The 19,585-nt window shown below is 41.1% G+C and overlaps 2 protein-coding genes across 10 annotated transcripts in view; both read left to right on the top strand.

Annotated features, from left to right (window-relative positions):
• Window positions 1-140: 140 nt before the first annotated feature.
• LOC115634798 (titin homolog) lies at window positions 141-10,730 on the top strand. Its single transcript, XM_030532706.1, has 7 exons — window positions 141-274; window positions 1,216-1,507; window positions 1,569-2,053; window positions 2,118-2,209; window positions 2,650-2,862; window positions 2,933-10,658; window positions 10,727-10,730. The coding sequence occupies exons 1-7, from the start codon at window positions 183-185 to the stop codon at window positions 10,728-10,730; spliced, it is 8,904 nt and encodes a 2,967-aa protein (XP_030388566.1). The 5' UTR covers window positions 141-182.
• Window positions 10,731-10,736: 6 nt separating this feature from the next.
• Window positions 10,737-19,585, top strand: part of LOC115634206 (myosin light chain kinase, smooth muscle) — a 29,041-nt gene continuing 20,192 nt past the window's right edge. For 7 of the 9 annotated variants that reach the window (XR_003996417.1, XR_003996416.1, XM_030531792.1 and 4 more), the window contains exon 1: window positions 10,737-17,044. Coding sequence is in view for 6 of the 9 variants with exons in the window: in XM_030531792.1 (XP_030387652.1) it covers window positions 10,741-17,044 (6,304 nt within the window). In the remaining 3 variants the exon portion in view is untranslated. Of the gene's footprint in view, window positions 17,045-17,726; window positions 19,544-19,585 lie in introns of those variants that run through there. The other 2 variants (XM_030531794.1, XR_003996418.1) reach the window with 2 other exon arrangements.

Here is a 19,585-nt window from a genome sequence, read left to right as displayed (position 1 = left end):
AATGCCATAATAAAAAGTGACGTGCAGTTTCATTAGCATGAAAAATATGTCAGATCTCGCTAAGAGATGATACATATTTGCGAGATATGTTATTTTCAAATGACAATTGACTATTAAATCAATATTAGCGCACCCAGTGTAGTTACAAGAATTTTTATATTTATCCCCATTAACCGGGCACAATGGGCAACGGATGTTCGAAATGCTGTCAATGTAATGAGCATAAACAATTACATGGCACGCTCTCCTCTGCCTCGTCAGTATATAGGAAAAGGTAACATTCCATATTTCAAAAATTTAATCTTTTTGCGCATTTGTGTGTGTTTTTAAGAAGCTGCTCTTGTTTTAAGAAAAACGTATAGACAAAAAACGCTGCTTGATCTATCCATTTGTTAAACAAGTAGGTAGAATTTTCTAAAACGTTGATAACTTCAGAGTAAGTATAGAGTAACTATAGTTCAACATGTATTTTGGTAGGCATGTGTGACAGACCTTTAAAATTAGAATGGAATGACAGAGTCAAGTGAGCTAATTCTTAAATACCCTGTCCTCGGTTTACCAAAAAAATCCAAAATATATGTAATATTTTTAACTTGAATTTTCTAAATTAAATAAAATATTGAAATTAAATTAAAAGACATGCGTACGTTTAGGCACTCTTTCAACAGCATATAGGAATAGCACTAATAAGATGTTATTGCAAAATTTGTTTAATTCCAATCCCTAATAGTGGGGGTACGTTTGGGAAAAAGCCCTTTGTCGGACCTAGGAGATGTTTATTCTAGGTTTTATACTTCTGAACAAATTTACAGATTGATATGGCATTATCAATTCCTCTTGTCATACGGATCAATAATATATATAATTTGTGGCCTTTTACCCATTTGGTATAGGGTATAAAAATTATTAAAACAATCAAATTAGAGATGCTTTTAATTTACATGATTCTCCCGTTAAAAAAAAAAACGACAAAAAATTATACTAATTAAAATAAAAGTTATTTAACGTAAATATTATTTAGTATGTATGACAGTCAGGAACTATTTACATTTAAAAGGGTCTTCAAAAATCCCATTTACTATGAGGTCCAATTGGGTATTTAACTTATATGTGTAGAATCATTAAAGATCACACCTTAATTATTCAAAATTAAAGAAGTATTTCAAGCAACGCTTTTTATTTTTTAATGGATGGTTGGATCGTTGTACTTTGCAGGAGCCGTGGCGAGATCCCAATCGAAAACTCTGATCGCTTTCGCATAACCCAAACAAGTAATGCCGTCCAGCTGGCCGTGGAGCATGTGCAGCGCGAGGATGCAGGACACTATACGCTATTTGCGCGCACGAAAAGCAACGATGTCGTGCGCAAGCATGTCGAACTCATAGTCGAGGACAGATCTACTGGCGATGACCCGCCAGTATTTCTGCGACGTCTTGTCGATTTGTCGGTCAAAGTAGGCACACGAACGCGACTTCTGACCGAAATACGCAGCTCCACGGACCTAAAGGTATTCATTAACATACAGATTTATGTTGAAGGATAGGGCATTGAACTTTTTATTTATATAGCTGACCTGGTACCGAAACGATCGAAGAATTTGCGAGAATGATCGCATCACCGAGATTAACGAAGGAACCTTTCACTATCTGGAAGTAAGTCCAGTGCAATTGGACGACGGTGGACAGTGGATGCTAATGGCAGAGAATTTGGGTGGACGTAATTCCTGTTTGGCTACACTAAATGTGCTCGTGCCCAAAGCGTATAAGACTCCCGAGTTTGTGGAAGAGTTGCGTGCAGTGCTAACACAACAGGGCACAGTGTCCCTGGAATGCAAAGTAGTGGGTGTGCCGACCCCACATTTGCGTTGGTTTAAGGACTCGAAGGAAATCAAGGCTGGTGATGTTTTTGCACTGACGGCAAACGCCGATGATCCAACTTCGCTTGGAACCTATACATGCGAGGCCAGAAACTGCATGGGCGTTACATATTCGAGCTCCAAGGTCCATGTGGTAGGCAGAGGAAGCCGCGAGGGTTCGCTTAAGCCGGCAGACAAGTGAGTCCAAGTTTTTTGATTTTAAGCGAACTCACTAATTTCCACTCTGATTCTCTCTATATAGCATTTCGAGCAATGCACCCCCACCAATATTTACAAATGAACTGCGCGATATGAGCGTCCGCATCGGCGAGACTATAATTCTCGGCTGTCAAGGTGAGTGCGCAGAATGCTGTGAGCGACGTGGGTCTTCTGGCGTTTTGCCAAAGCGTTTTTGTTTATTTGTCTCGATCAAAGTGGCGCGAACGCACACTCAGATACTAACACATGAATATAGATACATATATCTGTATATAAGTGTATCTGAATGTGGTTCAAATACCGACCGGCAAATGGTGCTTGTTTGTTTTTAGATTACGTGCTCTAAAAACTTGAACTCAATGAAATAAATGGTTGAAATGTTTGGGATGTTGCGGTAGGTCAACAACATCCGAAGAGTGAGCGATACAAATTAGGTGATCAAAACAGAACCAATAATTACGCAGGGGAAAAACAAAAATGCTGCCACAATTGCGAAGAGAGGTGCGCGCTCTCAGTTGACCATTTGGCGTATGCGCAATACTCTATTTACATTGTCTATTTGTTCTCTTTCCCAGTGGTCGTCCCGCCTTGGCCCAAGAGCGTCGCTTGGTACAACAAAGACGGCCGCGTGGACACGGCGGAACGATATAAATTAATTGAAGATGGTTTGGGTGTCTACATGATCGAAATCAAGCCATCCGAATCTTGTGACGCAGGAGAATGGAAATGTGTGGTCACGAGTTTCGAAGGCTGTGTGGGGATCTCTACATGTACTGTCAGCATGGATAGTGAGTAAAATAAATGTACTTACTACTAAGTGCAATAATTGGATATATCCATATTTTTTTATTTGTATAGTTCCAAAGAATTACCGCAAACCTAGATTCATGGAAAGCCTCCGTGCAGTGCTCACTGAAGAGGGATTGGTCTCCTTTGAATGCAAAGTGGTTGGGTTCCCAACGCCTGTATTAAAGTGGTTCAAGGACGGCCATGAACTCAAGCCAGGCGACGTGTATCAATTAACTGGTACAAATTCCTTGGGCACCTACTGTTGCATTGCCCGAAACTGTATGGGTGAGTCTAGCAGCACGGCTGTATTGACTGTCGAAGACATTCAGAATCAGTTAACGGACGAAGAGCGCCTGGTCTTCACAAATCAGAATCAAGCACCGAGATTTATTAGTGGCCTCAAAAGCACAGATGCCAAAATCAACGAACCCTTTCAATTCAAGGTTGTTGTAAAAGCAACACCGGATCCTATTCTTTCCTGGTTTCGTGACGAATTGCCGATCGATCCAAATGAGCGATATAATCATTATCGTGGTGAAAATGACGATTGGCTTTTGGACATACGGAGTATTGAGTTCGTCGATCAAGCTGAGTGGAAATGTGTTGCTGTTAACGACTTTGGTACTAGCATAACGTCATGTTTTTTGAAGTTGCAAATACCCAGACATTATAAGAAACCAAGATTTTTGGAATGCCTACGAGCTGTGCTTACTGATGAAGGGGCCGTAAATTTGGAATGCAAAGTAATTGGTGTACCACAGCCTGTACTTAAGTGGTACAAGGACGGCGTTGAATTAAAACCCGGCGATATACATCGTATTATATCGGGCCAAGATGGAACGTGCTGCCTCGGAACGTATACATGCGAGGCTAGAAATTGTATGGGAGTTGTTGCAAGCTCTGCGTCGTTGCTGGGCTTTGAAGATACCCCTAAGTCTCAAAAAGCAGACCAGATTCAAGAAAATGAACTGCAAAGAAATTTCTCACTTTCAACCATACAAGAGGAGCGTACTTCCCAACTTTATGAAACACCCGTTGGCGATATAACAATAGACGAAAAGGGAGATGTATCGTTTTCATTTGATGGGAAGGAAGTTTCTGTTTCCCTATATGAAACACCCGACTTGACGGAAGAAGAAGCCTTGAAGATAGTCGAAATGTATGCAGACCAAATTTCGGAGCATGTGACGGAGCATAATATTGTGGAGTTGCCGCCCTTACGCTTTGTCAAGGAAACGAGTCAGTCAGGAAAGCTATTAATGGAAGCTGTAGTCATCGATATCTCTCCAGAGTATTTCACCCATGAGGATGATATGCGAACTGAGGCTGACATGGATGACATTTCTATAACCGAGATTACAGTTCATGGGTCTTCGGGCAGAGAGGGTGTTATTGACAAGGAAACAGAAAAATATGTGCAAGAATCTTTTGAAAAAATGGAAGAGGAGTTGTCTTTATCAGCACCTATTCGAAAACGAAAGAAGTCGCGCCCGACTGAAACTGATGAATTCTTTAGTTTTTCAAAAGCATCAAGCAGTCAAGGCGACGAAGAAACTTCCGATTTGCAAACATTTGCCAGTGCACAGATGTCTACGTCACAGAAAGTGATTTCAGGTCGGAAAAGCGAGGAATCTGGAACTAAAGAAGAACGTGTCACCCCACCAAAACGAAAAAAATCGAAAAAGCCATCCGACAGTGAATCATCAAAGACCACGGAAGATGACGCAAGGCTACAGGACATTTCGGGAGCAGTGGGCGATGGCCTATTAGTATCGCCAGCTTCGCACTTGAAAGTGGTGACGGACGAAGCCGAAATAAACCGAAATTTATTGGCTCTCGTACCGCTAGCAAAGTTGCTCAAGGTAATTGAAAATCATTTATTGGTTGTGGAGAATGAGGTTTTGGAACAGTCAACCATGATGATGACCCCAGCAGCAGCTGATCAAAGTATTGCCATCATTAGAAACATTTTAGAGCCCATGAAGCAAGTGCAATCAAAACTGCGTGCATATTCGGGCGAAACTCAAATAGACGCGCTTTTCCAATCGATGGACGACGATATAAGAAAACTTCACATGGGCCTGCAAGTGATTGAAAAATGTGTAGAGATCGATGAGACTGGCACCACGCTAATTCAAAGAACTAGCGTCTGTATTATAGACAGTGTGGGCGAGCAGATGAAAAAGGCGTTGGAGGAGTTAAAAATCGTGAGTAAGAAATTTGAATCCGAGAGCTTAAGAGCTCAAATTGAGCTCACTGCTGATGACATACAACAAGGATTGGAGATCACTCAAGGCACTATTAGATCTCAGGCGCTGCTGCAGGAAGCCCAGGAGTTAGAAGCAGCCAAACACTTAACAGAAACTGTCGAAAAAATGCAAGACATGCCAGAAACGATTTCATTTGCATCAATTTCTGAAGCAAACTTACCACTTGAGGCTAATGCACTTAAAGAGATTTGTCAGCCTGTTACCAAAATACAAGAGGCCCTAGAACGCGTTGAGAACGAATTATCGCTGGAAGAGAGCGAGGAGCAAATCTATAAGAAAGTGCATCAGAAAGTTTTGGAAAATATTGTGCAGCCCATCAAGGACTTACAGAGCACACTGGAGTCGATCGAAGAGAAGGCCGACTCACTAGCCGGCTCAGAATCAATGGAGCAGAAAATTAATTTGGCTATTTTAGATATTGTAACTCCACCACTTTTCGAGCTTAAAAAAGGTCTGGAGGTTATACTAAATGAGAAATCAGATAGTGTAGAGTCCGGCCTTTTAACTGTCAGCACTGTCGAGTCGATGGTTCCGCCGCTTCAGGAAATTCAGAATGGTTTGGCGCAGCTAGGACAAGATATAGAAGGAGGTCAGCTGATTGAGAGTGCCCAAGTTATTGAAGACTACACCATCGACACAGAGGATACCCAGAAGCTATTGAAGTCAATAGCCCAAGCAGTTTTACATTTTGAAACAAACATTGAACTCCTTTCTTCTCGACTTACATCCAATTTGAAAACCAGACTGCAACATTTGAAAGATGAACTGTCGGCCTTGATTGGAACTGTTTTAGATAACGAAATAACCAGACATCATATTGCCTTGTTCGAGAAACTGAAAGCGCCTATTGACGAGTTGAACTATTGCATTAGACAAACGGAGATGAGATCCGTTTCTCGCTCGTTGGCGGATTTAATCGAGCCGTTGACCATGTTGCAAGAAAAAGTGCGACAAGCTAATGCGCTGTTGCTTGCCATGCCCGATCCAGATCAAAATGCTTTAAAAACTTTGGACAATATTAAAGATAGTATTCGTAATGTGATAATTGATATTGAAGAGTATGAGTTTAACATTCTGCAGCAAGAAATTCAACAGGATGAAAACCAGAGTTCACAGCAGGATAAATCATTCAGTGCCCTAAGGAAGGTGCTGGAGTCAAAAACTTCGTTAGAAGAGGCGATCAGCCATATCGATGCCCTACAGTTGGCACTAAATAGACTTAATGAAAATTCTAAAACGGCAGAAAAAACCAAAACATTTACAAACGAAGCTCAAGTTGCGCTTTTACACATCCTACAAATTGCTAAAGAGTTGGAAGCCGTCACCGATACGGAAACAAATCTTAACTCCCACCAGGAAAGCTCAGCTCAAGTATTATTCGAAACTTCTAAAAGCTTTGCTAACATAGCTAAAGCTCTCAATAATCAAGCAGCCGACACAGATAATGAATTAAACGATATTTTAAAGCAACTTAAAGTCACAGTTTCCCAAGAAAAGAAAACTATTCTGCCAAATGTGGCATGGAGCTCACTGCCTATTTTTGGTCCTCTGTCGAATTTAATTCATTCGCTTGATAATATGCACCCAATAAAAGTGTCTACCGAAGATTTATCCACGTTGGATGATATTTCACTGCTCAAGTCTGCAGCAGAGTCCCTTCCTACAGAACCTGAAGCTTATGCAGAGCAAGAAATCGCCGTAGAGAGATCTGAAAAAAACAAAGCGGAAACTTTATTATCTGATATAAAACATGGAATTTCTACGGTTTTATCGCATTTGGAAGACCAAAACGTTGCCACACTGAGTGCGAAGTCAGCTGAAAAAGTTCAAGCAGCTGTTATTAAAATGCAGGAATTGAAAAGCAACCTCGCATTGATACAGGAAGCAAATATTAACGAAGGTGCTCAGAGCTTTTCACAGGGTAGTGAACAAGGCACGTTTGCCGACGCTCTTTGCAGCCTAGAACAATATGTTGTTCAAGTGGAGGAGTGCATTGCTCACAGTGGCGCGGAAGATTTGAGCGACTTCGAACTGTCCCGACTAAAGGCTTTGGCCAAGCCGTTGCATGACGTGAGAGAGTGTCTTTTGGTTTTGCATACCCAAGAACAGGAGCAAGCCTCAAGCTTCTCTGCTACAGATATAAGCATGACTAACGCAGCTTTACTGCATAACCTCCAGCCCATTGTGATGACAATCAACGAACAACATGCTCTGGAAACGCTGCAGTCTCTTGCAAGTGATGAGTCGCTTTCCCAGCTTAAGCAGCTTATTGACCCTATTCAGGATCTTGAGAATATTGCGCTTAATGTTTCTCAACAGTGTCATTTATCACAAGCAGAAAGTATGTCAGAAAAACAGAGCCTAGGCCAACTTCTTCAGTTCGCAAAACCAATTCTTAATTTACGCGAGGCCATTATTAGTGTAAAAGAGTCTCAACCATTTTTAACACTTGAGGAATGTCCTGCTTTGAATGTTGTTAAGGAGCAGGCAACATCCATTTTTAATCTACTGAAGTATTGCGAACTTATTGATGTACAGGTGCTTGAGCACGCACTCGATCTATCCACGCAGGAGGATATTACAGACCTGAAAACGTCTGCAGATAAAAGATCTGTTCAGGAAGAAGTTCAGGAACAGGTTTCCATAGAACCACCACAGAAATTCGAGGTCTTTGATATACAGCAGGGCGTAGCCGGTGGCATTAAGCAGCTCGAAGCCTGTCTCAATGTCACCGAAACCGCAGCTAACGATGATCTTCGTGAAATCGGCGAAATAATGCAACAACTGAAGTCAGATTTCGAGAATATCCAAGAAGCTCTTGTCTCAGACGCTGATCAGCAGGAATCTGTACTGGCCAAGGCGAAAATAGCACGAACAATGTTCAAGCTAAAAGAGTGTCTAGTACATACTTATGAGTCAGGTCTGGTGGAATCACTCGAAAATATCGAAAGTGCATTTGAAGATATATTGGTGTCATTGCCTGTACTCGAAACACAATTGGCCCAAGAAATGTTTGCGAAAATCGAAAATTCTTTTAAAAACTTTATAACTTATTGCAAGCAACCAGCGACGGCGCAGCAAAAATTGGATCACCTAGTAGTGCCTTTTGAAAAATTAATCAAGGCAATAAAATCTGTTGCTGACATACCTAATGTTGATACCGACAAATCTTCTGCTGTTGTGGTAAGCCTTCAAACTAATTTAATGGCCACTTTTCGAGCGATGAATGAAGTCAGCGAAATTGTAAACAATGATCTATTAAGTGGTGTTCTAAAAACCCAAAATAATTTGGTTTCCGTTTTCGATTTCATTGAGAATAATGACAACTCAATACGAATCATAGAGCTATTGCAAGAAATTGATGCAATAACAGGGGAACTAAATGCATTATCATTAATTTCGAATGAACCAACTATGACGATTGATATTACTCCTTTATTGGAAAATGTTTCTTCTGGTAAAGCATTATTAAATGAAATCGAAGAAGGGCTGCAAAATGATAATCCATTATATGTAATATTCTTAGAAGAAAACTCCGAAGATGTCGGCCAGCTTGAAGAAATTCTTATTCAAATAGAAAACGACATTCTCTCACAGCCCGAACTTACAGAGCTAACACCGAAGCAATTATCGTTAATTGAGAGTGCCGAGTTGCAGCTAATTAATCTGCAGGAAAAATTAACTCAGATGAATCTATCTCTACTGGAAAAAGATACTTCAGGCCGGGAGTCTATAGAAGAGCTTCCGCAATCAGAAATAGTGGAGATATCCAACGAAGACTTGACATCCCAGCAATTACAGGAAGATATTAAAAAGGAAGAGGAACCCTTAGCAAATAAATCTGAAATTGCAGAGGACAGTCAAAAGCCCGCAGCTAAACCTAAGGATCTGAGGGAATCTGCAGAAGAGGTTCCGCAATCAGAAATGATTGAAAAAATACCGCACGACGATAAGACATCTCAGCAATTAGAAGAAGAGGTTAAAAAGGAATCTTTAAGGGCTAAATCAGATATGGTTGAGGACAGTCCAACAAAACCTGTAGCTGAATCTAAGGCATTGGCTCAACACACTTTAAGTGATGAGGATATCAAAACAGAAACGCAACAAAATGTTGTTGAAGAAACAGTCGTTGATGGGAACAAAAAAATAGAAGACATTTTAACAGAAGATCAAACAAAAGAAGAGTTCGTAGAAAATATTGAGAGGAAGGAAGCTGAGATTCCTGCTGAAAGCGAACCACAACCTTTGGATGAGCATAGCCAATTAAAAGCTCAGGAGCGAACAGAAACACCTATCTTACATGGATACGAAAATAACAAGAATGTTATAGACTTCTTAGAAAGCTTGTCAAATATATTAAATGAAATTAAAGTAACCGATATATCTGATTGGAAAAGCAGTGATCAGCAAGATCTAAAAGCACTTTATTCAAATATTGCTGAAATACAAACAAATATATTTAATGGCAAAGGTCTTCCAATCGAAGATGTCATATTTTTACCGCTTTTTAAGTTAAAGGAGCTAATAAGCTATTCAAAGAAAACACACCATTATGAACCAAAAACAGGCGATATAAAAATGTTCTTTGAAAATACAAACAATGCATTTTTGCAGATAGTCGACAGCAACGATACTCTGCGACGGGCTTTTATACATGATTTCACTGACAGCTATCAACCCTATATAAACAGCATTATATCATTCATTTCTGAAAGCTATGTACAAAGCCGAGAAATTAGTGCATTGGGCAATCTCCTAAAAGTAATTACCACAAATATATCCCGCCTAAAAAAAGATAACTTGCCATCTATAGATCCTGATAATGCAATATATCAACATATCAATGAAAGTCTGATAGAATTGGCAAATACTCTAGAAAAGTCATCCATAATGTCCAAGGTAGTCGACATTATAGCTTTTAATCAGCTTCGAGAGGGATTAGAGAATGGTGCATTTAAAAATGTCTTATGTATTCTGCAAGAGCTGGATGTACACAAAGAATGTTTCATTGATTTGTTGGAAGCTCTAAAAACCGATAATTGTCGAAAATTAGTTGGCGAAAATGATAAGGCCGCAGTAATTGAGAAAATGCAACAGAACTTAAAAGAAAAATGTTCAGATTTGGTGAAAACTATAGAAAGCAGTAAGGCTTTGCAACCCATTGGAATGGATCCTACAGATGTAATTACTAACCTTGAAGATACAGATAAAGTAGCAAAACTAATATTCAAACTCAAAGAGCATATTGTTCATACATATGACGGCAAACTACCCACAGATCAACAAGATGAACACATTGTAGAATCGTTTATAGACGCGCTACTTGAAAATTGCCCAGAAGCAGCGCAACTCGTCATTAATAAATACCTAGGCGAAATAAAGGAAAACGTCCAGCAAACCAAATCAGTAATTTTACTAATTGATGATACTGAAATGTTTGCAAAACCATCGTTGTTAGTACCAAAGCTAGTTAATCTTCAAAACATTGCGGAGGATGTAAAAATAAAGGAAAATATTGAAAAGTCGTCAGAAAAGATGATAAATTTGCAACAGAATTTAATGGATATTTTTATTATACTCGATGATCTGTTAGATGAAAAAACAACAATGCTTAATTCAGATATTGAGAACATAAAAGCAATATTGTTAAATGAATACGACTACATAGAGAAAACCGATCAAAATATACAAATTTCAAAAGTAGAGGGCAAAATACAATTAATAACATATAAGCTCCTCGAACTATGCCAAAAACTAAAAGAAGTTTCTGGAGTCAAGGCCGAAAAGGTATCTGAAGTTGAAGCGCAAAAGGCGAAGCTTCTGGAAAAAAAAGAGATTGAGGAACAAAAACTCGATGCTAAGAAGAAGAAGCCAGAGGATAAAGATATCGACAAGAAAGCGGACAAAGCAGAAGTTTCTGAAGTCAAGGCCGAAAAGGTATCTGAAGAGCATGTTGATGAATCCAAGAAGGCTGTCATCGAAGACGTTGAAGTTGAAGCGCAAAAGGCAAAGGTTCTAGAAAAGCAAGAGATTGAGGAACAAAAACTCGATGCTAAGAAGAAGAAACCAGAGGATAAAGATATCGACAAGAAAGCGGACAAAGCAGAAGTTTCTGAAGTGAAGGCCGAAAAGATATCTGAAGAGCATGTTGATGAATCCAAGAAGGCTGCCATCGAAGACGTCGAAGTTGAAGCGCAAAAGGCAAAGGTTCTAGAAAAGCAAGAGATTGAGGAACAAAAACTCGATGCTAAGAAGAAGAAGCCAGAGGATAAAGATATCGACAAGAAAGCGGACAAAGCAGAAGTTTCTGAAGTCAAGGCCGAAAAGATATCTGAAGAGCATGTTGATGAATCCAAGAAGGCTGCCATCGAAGATGCCGAAGCTGAGGCCCAAAAGGCGAAGCTTCTGGAAAAGCAAGAGATTGAAGAACAAAAACTCGATGCTAAGAAGAAGAAACCAGAGGATAAGGATATCGACAAGAAAGCGGACAAAGCAGAAGTTTCTGAAGTCAAGGTCGAAACGGTATCTGAAGAGCATGTTGATGAATCCAAGAAGGCTGCCATCAAAGATGCCGAAGCTGAGGCCCAAAAGGCGAAGCTTCTGGAAAAGCAAGAGATTGAGGAACAAAAACTCGATGCTAAGAAGAAGAAACCAGAGGATAAAGATATCGACAAGAAAGCGGACAAAGCAGAAGTTTCTGAAGTCAAGGCCGAAAAGATATCTGAAGAGCATGTTGATGAATCCAAGAAGGCTGCCATCGAAGACGTCGAAGTTGAAGTGCAAAAGGCAAAGGTTCTAGAAAAGCAAGAGATTGAGGAACAAAAACTCGATGCTAAGAAGAAGAAGCCAGAGGATAAAGATATCGACAAGAAAGCGGACAAAGCAGAAGTTTCTGAAGTCAAGGCCGAAAAGGTATCTGAAGAGCATGTTGATGAATCCAAGAAGGCTGCCATCGAAGATGCCGAAGCTGAGGCCCAAAAGGCGAAGCTTCTGGAAAAGCAAGAGATTGAGGAACAAAAACTCGATGATAATAAGAAGAAACCAGAGGATAAAGATATCGACAAGAAAGCGGACAAAGCAGAAGTTTCTGAAGTCAAGGTCGAAACGGTATCTGAAGAGCATGTTGATGAATCCAAGAAGGCTGCCATCAAAGATGCCGAAGCTGAGGCCCAAAAGGCGAAGCTTCTGGAAAAGCAAGAGATTGAGGAACAAAAACTCGATGATAATAAGAAGAAACCAGAGGATAAAGATATCGACAAGAAAGCGGACAAAGCAGAAGTTTCTGAAGTCAAGGCCGAAAAGATATCTGAAGAGCATGTTGATGAATCCAAGAAGGCTGCCATCGAAGACGTCGAAGTTGAAGCGCAAAAGGCAAAGGTTCTAGAAAAGCAAGAGATTGAGGAAAAAAAACTCGATGCTAAGAAGAAGCCAGAGGTTAAAGATATCGACAAGAAAGCGGACAAAGCAGAAGTTTCTGAAGTCAAGGCCGAAAAGGTATCTGAAGAGCATGTTGATGAATCCAAGAAGGCTGCCATCGAAGACGTCGAAGTTGAAGCGCAAAAGGCAAAGGTTCTAGAAAAGCAAGAGATTGAGGAACAAAAACTCGATGCCAAGAAGAAGAAACCAGAGGATAAAGATATCGACAAGAAAGCGGACAAAGCAGAAGTTTCTGAAGTCAAGGCCGAAAAGGTATCTGAAGAGCATGTTGATGAATCCAAGAAGGCTGCCATCGAAGATGCCGAAGCTGAGGCCCAAAAGGCGAAGCTTCTGGAAAAGCAAGAGATTGAGGAACAAAAACTCGATGCTAAGAAGAAGAAACCAGAGGATAAGGATATCGACAAGAAAGCGGACAAAGCAGAAGTTTCTGAAGTCAAGGCCGAAAAGGTATCTGAAGAATATGTTGATGAATCCAAGAAGGCTGCCATCGAAGACGTCGAAGTTGAAGCGCAAAAGGCAAAGGTTCTAGAAAAGCAAGAGATTGAGGAACAAAAACTCGATGCTAAGAAGAAGCCAGAGGTTAAAGATATCGACAAGAAAGCGGACAAAGCAGAAGTTTCTGAAGTCAAGGCCGAAAAGGTATCTGAAGAGCATGTTGATGAATCCAAGAAGGCTGCCATCGAAGACGTCGAAGTTGAAGCGCAAAAGGCAAAGGTTCTAGAAAAGCAAGAGATTGAGGAACAAAAACTCGATGCCAAGAAGAAGAAACCAGAGGATAAAGATATCGACAAGAAAGCGGACAAAGCAGAAGTTGCTGAAGTCAAGGCCGAAAAGGTATCTGAAGAGCATGTTGATGAATCCAAGAAGGCTGCCATCGAAGATGCCGAAGCTGAGGCCCAAAAGGCGAAGCTTCTGGAAAAGCAAGAGATTGAGGAACAAAAACTCGATGCTAAGAAGAAGAAACCAGTGGATAAAGATATCGACAAGAAAGCGGACAAAGCAGAAGTTGCTGAAGTCAAGGCCGAAAAGGTATCTGAAGAGCATGTTAATGAATCCAAGAAGGCTGCCATCGAAGACGTCGAAGTTGAAGCGCAAAAGGCAAAGGTTCTAGAAAAGCAAGAGATTGAGGAACAAAAACTCGATGCTAAGAAGAAGAAGCCAGAGGATAAAGATATCGACAAGAAAGCGGACAAAGCAGAAGTTTCTGAAGTCAAGGCCGAAAAGATATCTGAAGAGCATGTTGATGAATCCAAGAAGGCTGCCATCAAAGATGCCGAAGTTGAAGCGCAAAAGGCAAAGGTTCTAGAAAAGCAAGAGATTGAGGAACAAAAACTCGATGCTAAGAAGAAGAAGCCAGAGGATAAAGATATCGACAAGAAAGCGGACAAAGCAGAAGTTTCTGAAGTCAAGGCCGAAAAGGTATCTGAAGAGCATGTTGATGAATCCAAGAAGGCTGCCATCGAAGACGTCGAAGTTGAAGCGCAAAAGGCTAAGGTTCTAGAAAAGCAAGAGATTGAGAAACAAAAACTCGATGCCAAGAAGAAGAAACCAGAGGATAAAGATATCGACAAGAAAGCGGACAAAGCAGAAGTTTCTGAAGTCAAGGCCGAAAAGGTATCTGAAGAGTATGTTGATAAGTCCAAGAAGGCTGCCATCAAAGATGCCGAAGTTGAAGCGCAAAAGGCAAAGGTTCTAGAAAAGCAAGAGATTGAGGAACAAAAGCTCGATGCTAAGAAGCAGAAACCAGAGGATAAAGATATCGACAAGAAAGCGGACAAAGCAGAAGTTTCTGAAGTCAAGGCCGAAAAGGTATCTGAAGAGCATGTTGATGAATCCAAGAAGGCTGCCATCAAAGATGCCGAAGCTGAGGCCCAAAAGGCGAAGCTTCTGGAAAAGCAAGAGATTGAGGAACAAAAACTCGATGCTAAGAAGAAGAAACCAGTGGATAAGGATATCGACAAGAAAGCGGACAAAGCAGAAGTTTCTGAAGTCAAGGCCGAAAAGGTATCTGAAGAATATGTTGATGAATCCAAGAAGGCTGCCATCGAAGACGTCGAAGTTGAAGCGCAAAAGGCAAAGGTTCTAGAAAAGCAAGAGATTGAGGAACAAAAGCTCGATGCTAAGAAGCAGAAACCAGAGGATAAAGATATCGACAAGAAAGCGGACAAAGCAGAAGTTTCTGAAGTCAAGGCCGAAAAGGTATCTGAAGAGCATGTTGATGAATCCAAGAAGGCTGCCATCAAAGATGCCGAAGCTGAGGCCCAAAAGGCGAAGCTTCTGGAAAAGCAAGAGATTGAGGAACAAAAACTCGATGCCAAGAAGAAGAAACCAGAGGATAAAGATATCGACAAGAAAGCGGACAAAGCAGAAGTTTCTGAAGTCAAGGCCGAAAAGGTATCTGAAGAGCATGTGGTTGAATCCAAGAAGGCTGCCATCGAAGACGTCGAAGTTGAAGCGCAAAAGGCGAAGCTTCTGGAAAAGCAAGAGATTGAGGAACAAAAACTTGATGCCAAGAAGAAGAAACCAGAGGATAAAGATATCGACAAGAAAGCGGAGAAAGCAGAAGTTTCTGAAGTCAAGGCCGAAAAGGTATCTGAAGAGCATGTTGATAAATCCAAGAAGGCTGCCAGCAAAGATGCCGAAGCTGAGGCCCAAAAGGCGAAGCTTCTGGAAAAGCAAGAGATTGAAGAACAAAAACTCGATGCTAAGAAGAAGAAACCAGAGGATAAGGATATCGACAAGAAAGCGGACAAAGCAGAAGTTTCTGAAGTCAAGGTCGAAACGGTATCTGAAGAGCATGTTGATGAATCCAAGAAGGCTGCCATCAAAGATGCCGAAGCTGAGGCCCAAAAGGCGAAGCTTCTGGAAAAGCAAGAGATTGAGGAACAAAAACTCGATGCCAAGAAGAAGAAACCAGAGGGTAAAGATATCCACAAGAAAGCGGACAAAGCAGAAGTTGCTGAAGTCAAGGCCGAAAAGGTATCTGAAGAGCATGTTGATGAATCCAAGAAGGCTGCCATCAAAGAAGTTGAAGATGAAACGCAAAAGGCGAAGCTTCTGGAAAAGCAAGAGATTGAGGAACAAAAACTCGATGCCAAGAAGAAGAAACCAGAGGATAAAGATATCGACAAGAAAGCGAAGAAAGCAGAAGTTTCTGAAGTCAAGGCCGAAAAGGTATCTGAAGAGCATGTTGATGAATCCAAGAAGGCTGCCATCAAAGATGCCGAAGTTGAAGCGCAAAAGGCAAAGGTTCTAGAAAAGCAAGAGATTGAGGAACAAAAACTCGATGCTAAGAAGAAGAAGCCAGAGGATAAAGATATCGACAAGAAAGCGGACAAAGCAGAAGTTTCTGAAGTCAAGGCCGAAAAGGTATCTGAAGAGCATGTTGATGAATCCAAGAAGGCTGCCATCAAAGATGCCGAAGCTGAGGTCCAAAAGGCGAAGCTTCTGGAAACGCAAGAGATTGAGGAACAAAAACTCGATGATAATAAGAAGAAACCAGAGGATAAAGATATCCACAAGAAAGCGAAGAAAGCAGAAGTTTCTGAAGTTAAGGCCGAAAAGGTATCTGAAGAGCATGTTGATGAATCCAAGAAGGCTGCCATCAAAGAAGTTGAAGATGAAACGCAAAAGGCGAAGATTTTGGAAAAGCAAGAAATTGAGGAACAAAAACTCGATTCTAAGAAAACCAAACAGAAAGATAAGGATATAAAGGAAAAAGCGGACAAAACAGAAGTTTCTGAAGTCAAGGCCAAAAAGGTATCTGAAGAGCATGTTGATGAATCCAAGAAGGCGAAGCTTCTGGAAAAGCAAGAGATTGAGGAACAAAAACTCGATGCCAAGAAAGTGGGCAAAGCAGAAGTTTCTGAAGTCGAAGCCAAAAAGGTATCCGAAGAGCATGTTGATGAATTCAAGAAGGACACCGTCAGAGACGTTGAAGCTGAAGCGCAAAAGGCGAAGATTTTGGAAAAGCAAGAGATTGAGGAACAAAAGCTTGATGCTAAGAAAACCAAAAAATCAGATAAGGATTTCGGCGAGAGAGAAGATAAAGCAGACGTTTCTGAAGTTCATGAAGCAGTTCCCATTTCCTATCGTACTATTGATTCGGAATACAAGGATAAAAAGGTGGCCCGCAGTGCTAGGAGAAAGCCAACAGTAGATTTTGCGTTAACAAACCGTAACTCAGCTACAGGAAGTGATCTCAAGCTAAGTTGTGGCATATCTGGACTGGATATAAATGTGCAATGGTTTAAAGAAAATATTATTGTTGAAAATAGCACAAGGTACAAAAAGACTCTAAAGGATGGACTTTCAACTCTTGAAATTACATCAGCTGAACTAGAGGACTCTGGTATTTATCGATGCATAGCGTCTAATCAAAATGGAGAAGTTGAAACAAGCTGTCTTGTGACAATATACGAAGCACCTTCAAGTAAATTTGGCACACCGCCTATATTTACACGCAACATTCGAGGTAAGTGCTGTGTTTCTTTTTGCAACCTATTGATCTAGTTAATGCCCGATTTACTAAGGTACTTTAGACTTTTTTCTATATATTTTACATTGTTTGCTTCTTTGATGCACTTTGTTCGCTTTCATATAGGAAATTAATTTAAATTTAGATTGTGTACATCAATCGGAGTATGTATATACATTTCCATATTCAATGTATGAGATGCAAATTTATTTATTGTGATTATTGCCATCTTGCGAGTATTATACAATAAATAAATTGCACTGATATCGCACGGTTGACTTATTCGGGATACGAATATGGCATGCGTTGAAAGATGAAGGTAAATGCATTTAATCATTGTATTTAAATAGAATTGACTATTATTAGCTATTTTAATGCGAATGCCGCCGCGCGATCTTTTGTACAATTGAATTAACTGCCTGAATGATTGCAAAGTGGAAATTTAAATAGAAAAGTTTTTGGCAAGTGACTTGCATGTATGTTTGTGTATGTGTCACCGAACAAAACAGAATACGTGAAATATCTATTAGCATAACATTCGATTGGCAATTAGGATTGATCCGAGGAGGAATGTATTTCACATTTTTCACCACATTCGGTTAGTCGTGAATTTTCGTTTGAATCGAACGGACGTCTCACGTCCTGAAAATTCTCCTCGATCGAACCGTTACGGGCTATATACCAAATAATTCTTATACGACTCGAACGGATATATATTTTTGTCGGATTTTTTTTACGAAATTCATTCCCACGTTATCCTTTAAAAAGTAAAACGAAATACGATGGGAGAGACGGAAGGTGATATCGCCCCGCGGGCATCTGAAGAGCCAGAGGCAGCCCCTTCTCAGGATACTCTACAAGTTCCTACTCAAAAGAAGCGCAAGATCAAATCACCAACTCCGGGAAGCTTACGCGGACGCAGTGCTACACCGATACGCGGGCGTAGCCAAACTCCATTTACAATATATATGACCCGCCGTAGTGCAACACCTTCAACATGGCGCAGTATAACGCCTTTCCTGAAACGCGAGGAGAAAGAGAAAACTCCATTCGAGTTGGGTCGAGACATAAAGTCACAAACAACATGTAATATCGCTGTTTTCGACCGTGCCCTAATTATGGATATCTCAGAGCCGGAGGAAATTCAAAAACCTGTACGTTATATAACATCGGATCTCTCAGTAATAGATCGCGCTGCCGTGATGGATGTATCGAATGTTGAGGTTATATACGTTGTTGAAGAGTACGAGGAGGTCGAAGAAGAAGAAATAATAGAAGAGGTTAAGCCAAAGAAAAAAGAGAAAAAACCTAGAAAGCCGCGTACACCAAGAAAGTCTATTGACAAAGACATGAGTCCGTCTGAAGCCGAGGACATGGGTGATTATGGAGCTGATGATAGAGAGGAGAGTGTCGACTTGGACGATGATGAGCCCGTTAAAAAGGGGAAAAAGAAGGCTCCACCAAAGAAAAAAGAGAAAAAGGAGAAGTCGCCCAGCCCTAAATTGACCTTGAAATTGGAAATAGGTGGCGGTCAAAAGGCTAGTAAGAAAATGTTTGAGCAACAAGATCAAAAGCCAGCAGCTGGCCCAAAGCCGCCTCCAAAGAAGAGTAAGATGGTTTTACAAATGGAGGAACAAGCGAAGGCCGCCGCAAAAGCTGCTGAAGAGCAGGCAAATAGAGCCAAGCCTAAGGGAGAGACATTCGAGGAACGTCAAAAGCGATTGCAAGCTGAAAAAGAAGAGCAGGAACGCCTCGAAGCCGAGCAACGGGCCCAAGAAGAGGCTGAAGAGGAAGAGGAGGAACCATCTGCTCCCGAGGAGGGGGAGGAAGGTGAAGATGGGGGAGGTGAGGGTGGTGAAGGCGAAGACTATAATGAAGAGGAAGCTGGTGAATATGGTGATGGTGACGAGGAACGTAGAGATGAAGACGGCGAAGGAGAAGGCGAAGAAGAAGATGAAGTCACCGAGTTAGCCGCTAAAAAGGAAAAGCGACGTGGCAGTGACTCATCCGATGACTTTGTGCGACCAGATCCTCATGAAGAAGAGCGCTGGCAGCGGATTGCGGCCGTGGAAGGCGAAGAGTTTATGTTACAAATGCGTAAATACAGCATTGCAAAACGACGAAGTGAAAAAGAACGTGACGCTGACTGGCAGCGAAGACGTGAACAGGCGCGCTTACCGCACTTTATCAACTTTCTCTCCGATCGCACCGCGGAGGCCGGCCAAAGTGTGCGCTTAGCATGTGCAGTTGACGGACCCGAAATCTCCGCCAAATGGTTTAAGGACCGCAAGCAACTAGAGCGCGATGGTACCCATCGCATCATGAACAACAACAACATCCTTGTTTTAGAAGTTCTCAACACGACTATCCTGGACTCCGGGGAGTATTCCTGTGTTATAGCAAATATGAACGATGAGGTTACTTCATCGTGTATAGTTACAATTTATGAAGTATTTAAGGACGAACCCAAACCTCCTTCTATTCAGTACATCAAAGGTACACATCGTTTAAGACTTACACTTCGATACATACATCTCA

This window comes from Scaptodrosophila lebanonensis, unplaced genomic scaffold (genome assembly GCF_003285725.1).
Source record: "Scaptodrosophila lebanonensis strain 11010-0011.00,11010-0021.00 unplaced genomic scaffold, SlebRS2 tig00000001-arrow-pilon, whole genome shotgun sequence".
In the NCBI taxonomy this organism is placed as follows: Eukaryota; Metazoa; Arthropoda; class Insecta; order Diptera; family Drosophilidae; genus Scaptodrosophila; species Scaptodrosophila lebanonensis.
The sequence above is the reverse complement of the archived record's forward strand: the minus strand, read 5'-3'. Positions and strand labels throughout refer to the sequence as shown.

Coding starts and splice junctions, on each gene's coding strand:
- LOC115634798 (XM_030532706.1), top strand. CDS start 183: ATGGGCAACGGATGTTCGAAATGCTGTCAATGTAATGAGCATAAACAA. Junction 275..1,215: donor TCGTCAGTATATAGGAAAAG/GTAACATTCCAT, acceptor TGTACTTTGCAG/GAGCCGTGGCGAGATCCCAA. Junction 2,210..2,649: donor TATAATTCTCGGCTGTCAAG/GTGAGTGCGCAG, acceptor TCTCTTTCCCAG/TGGTCGTCCCGCCTTGGCCC.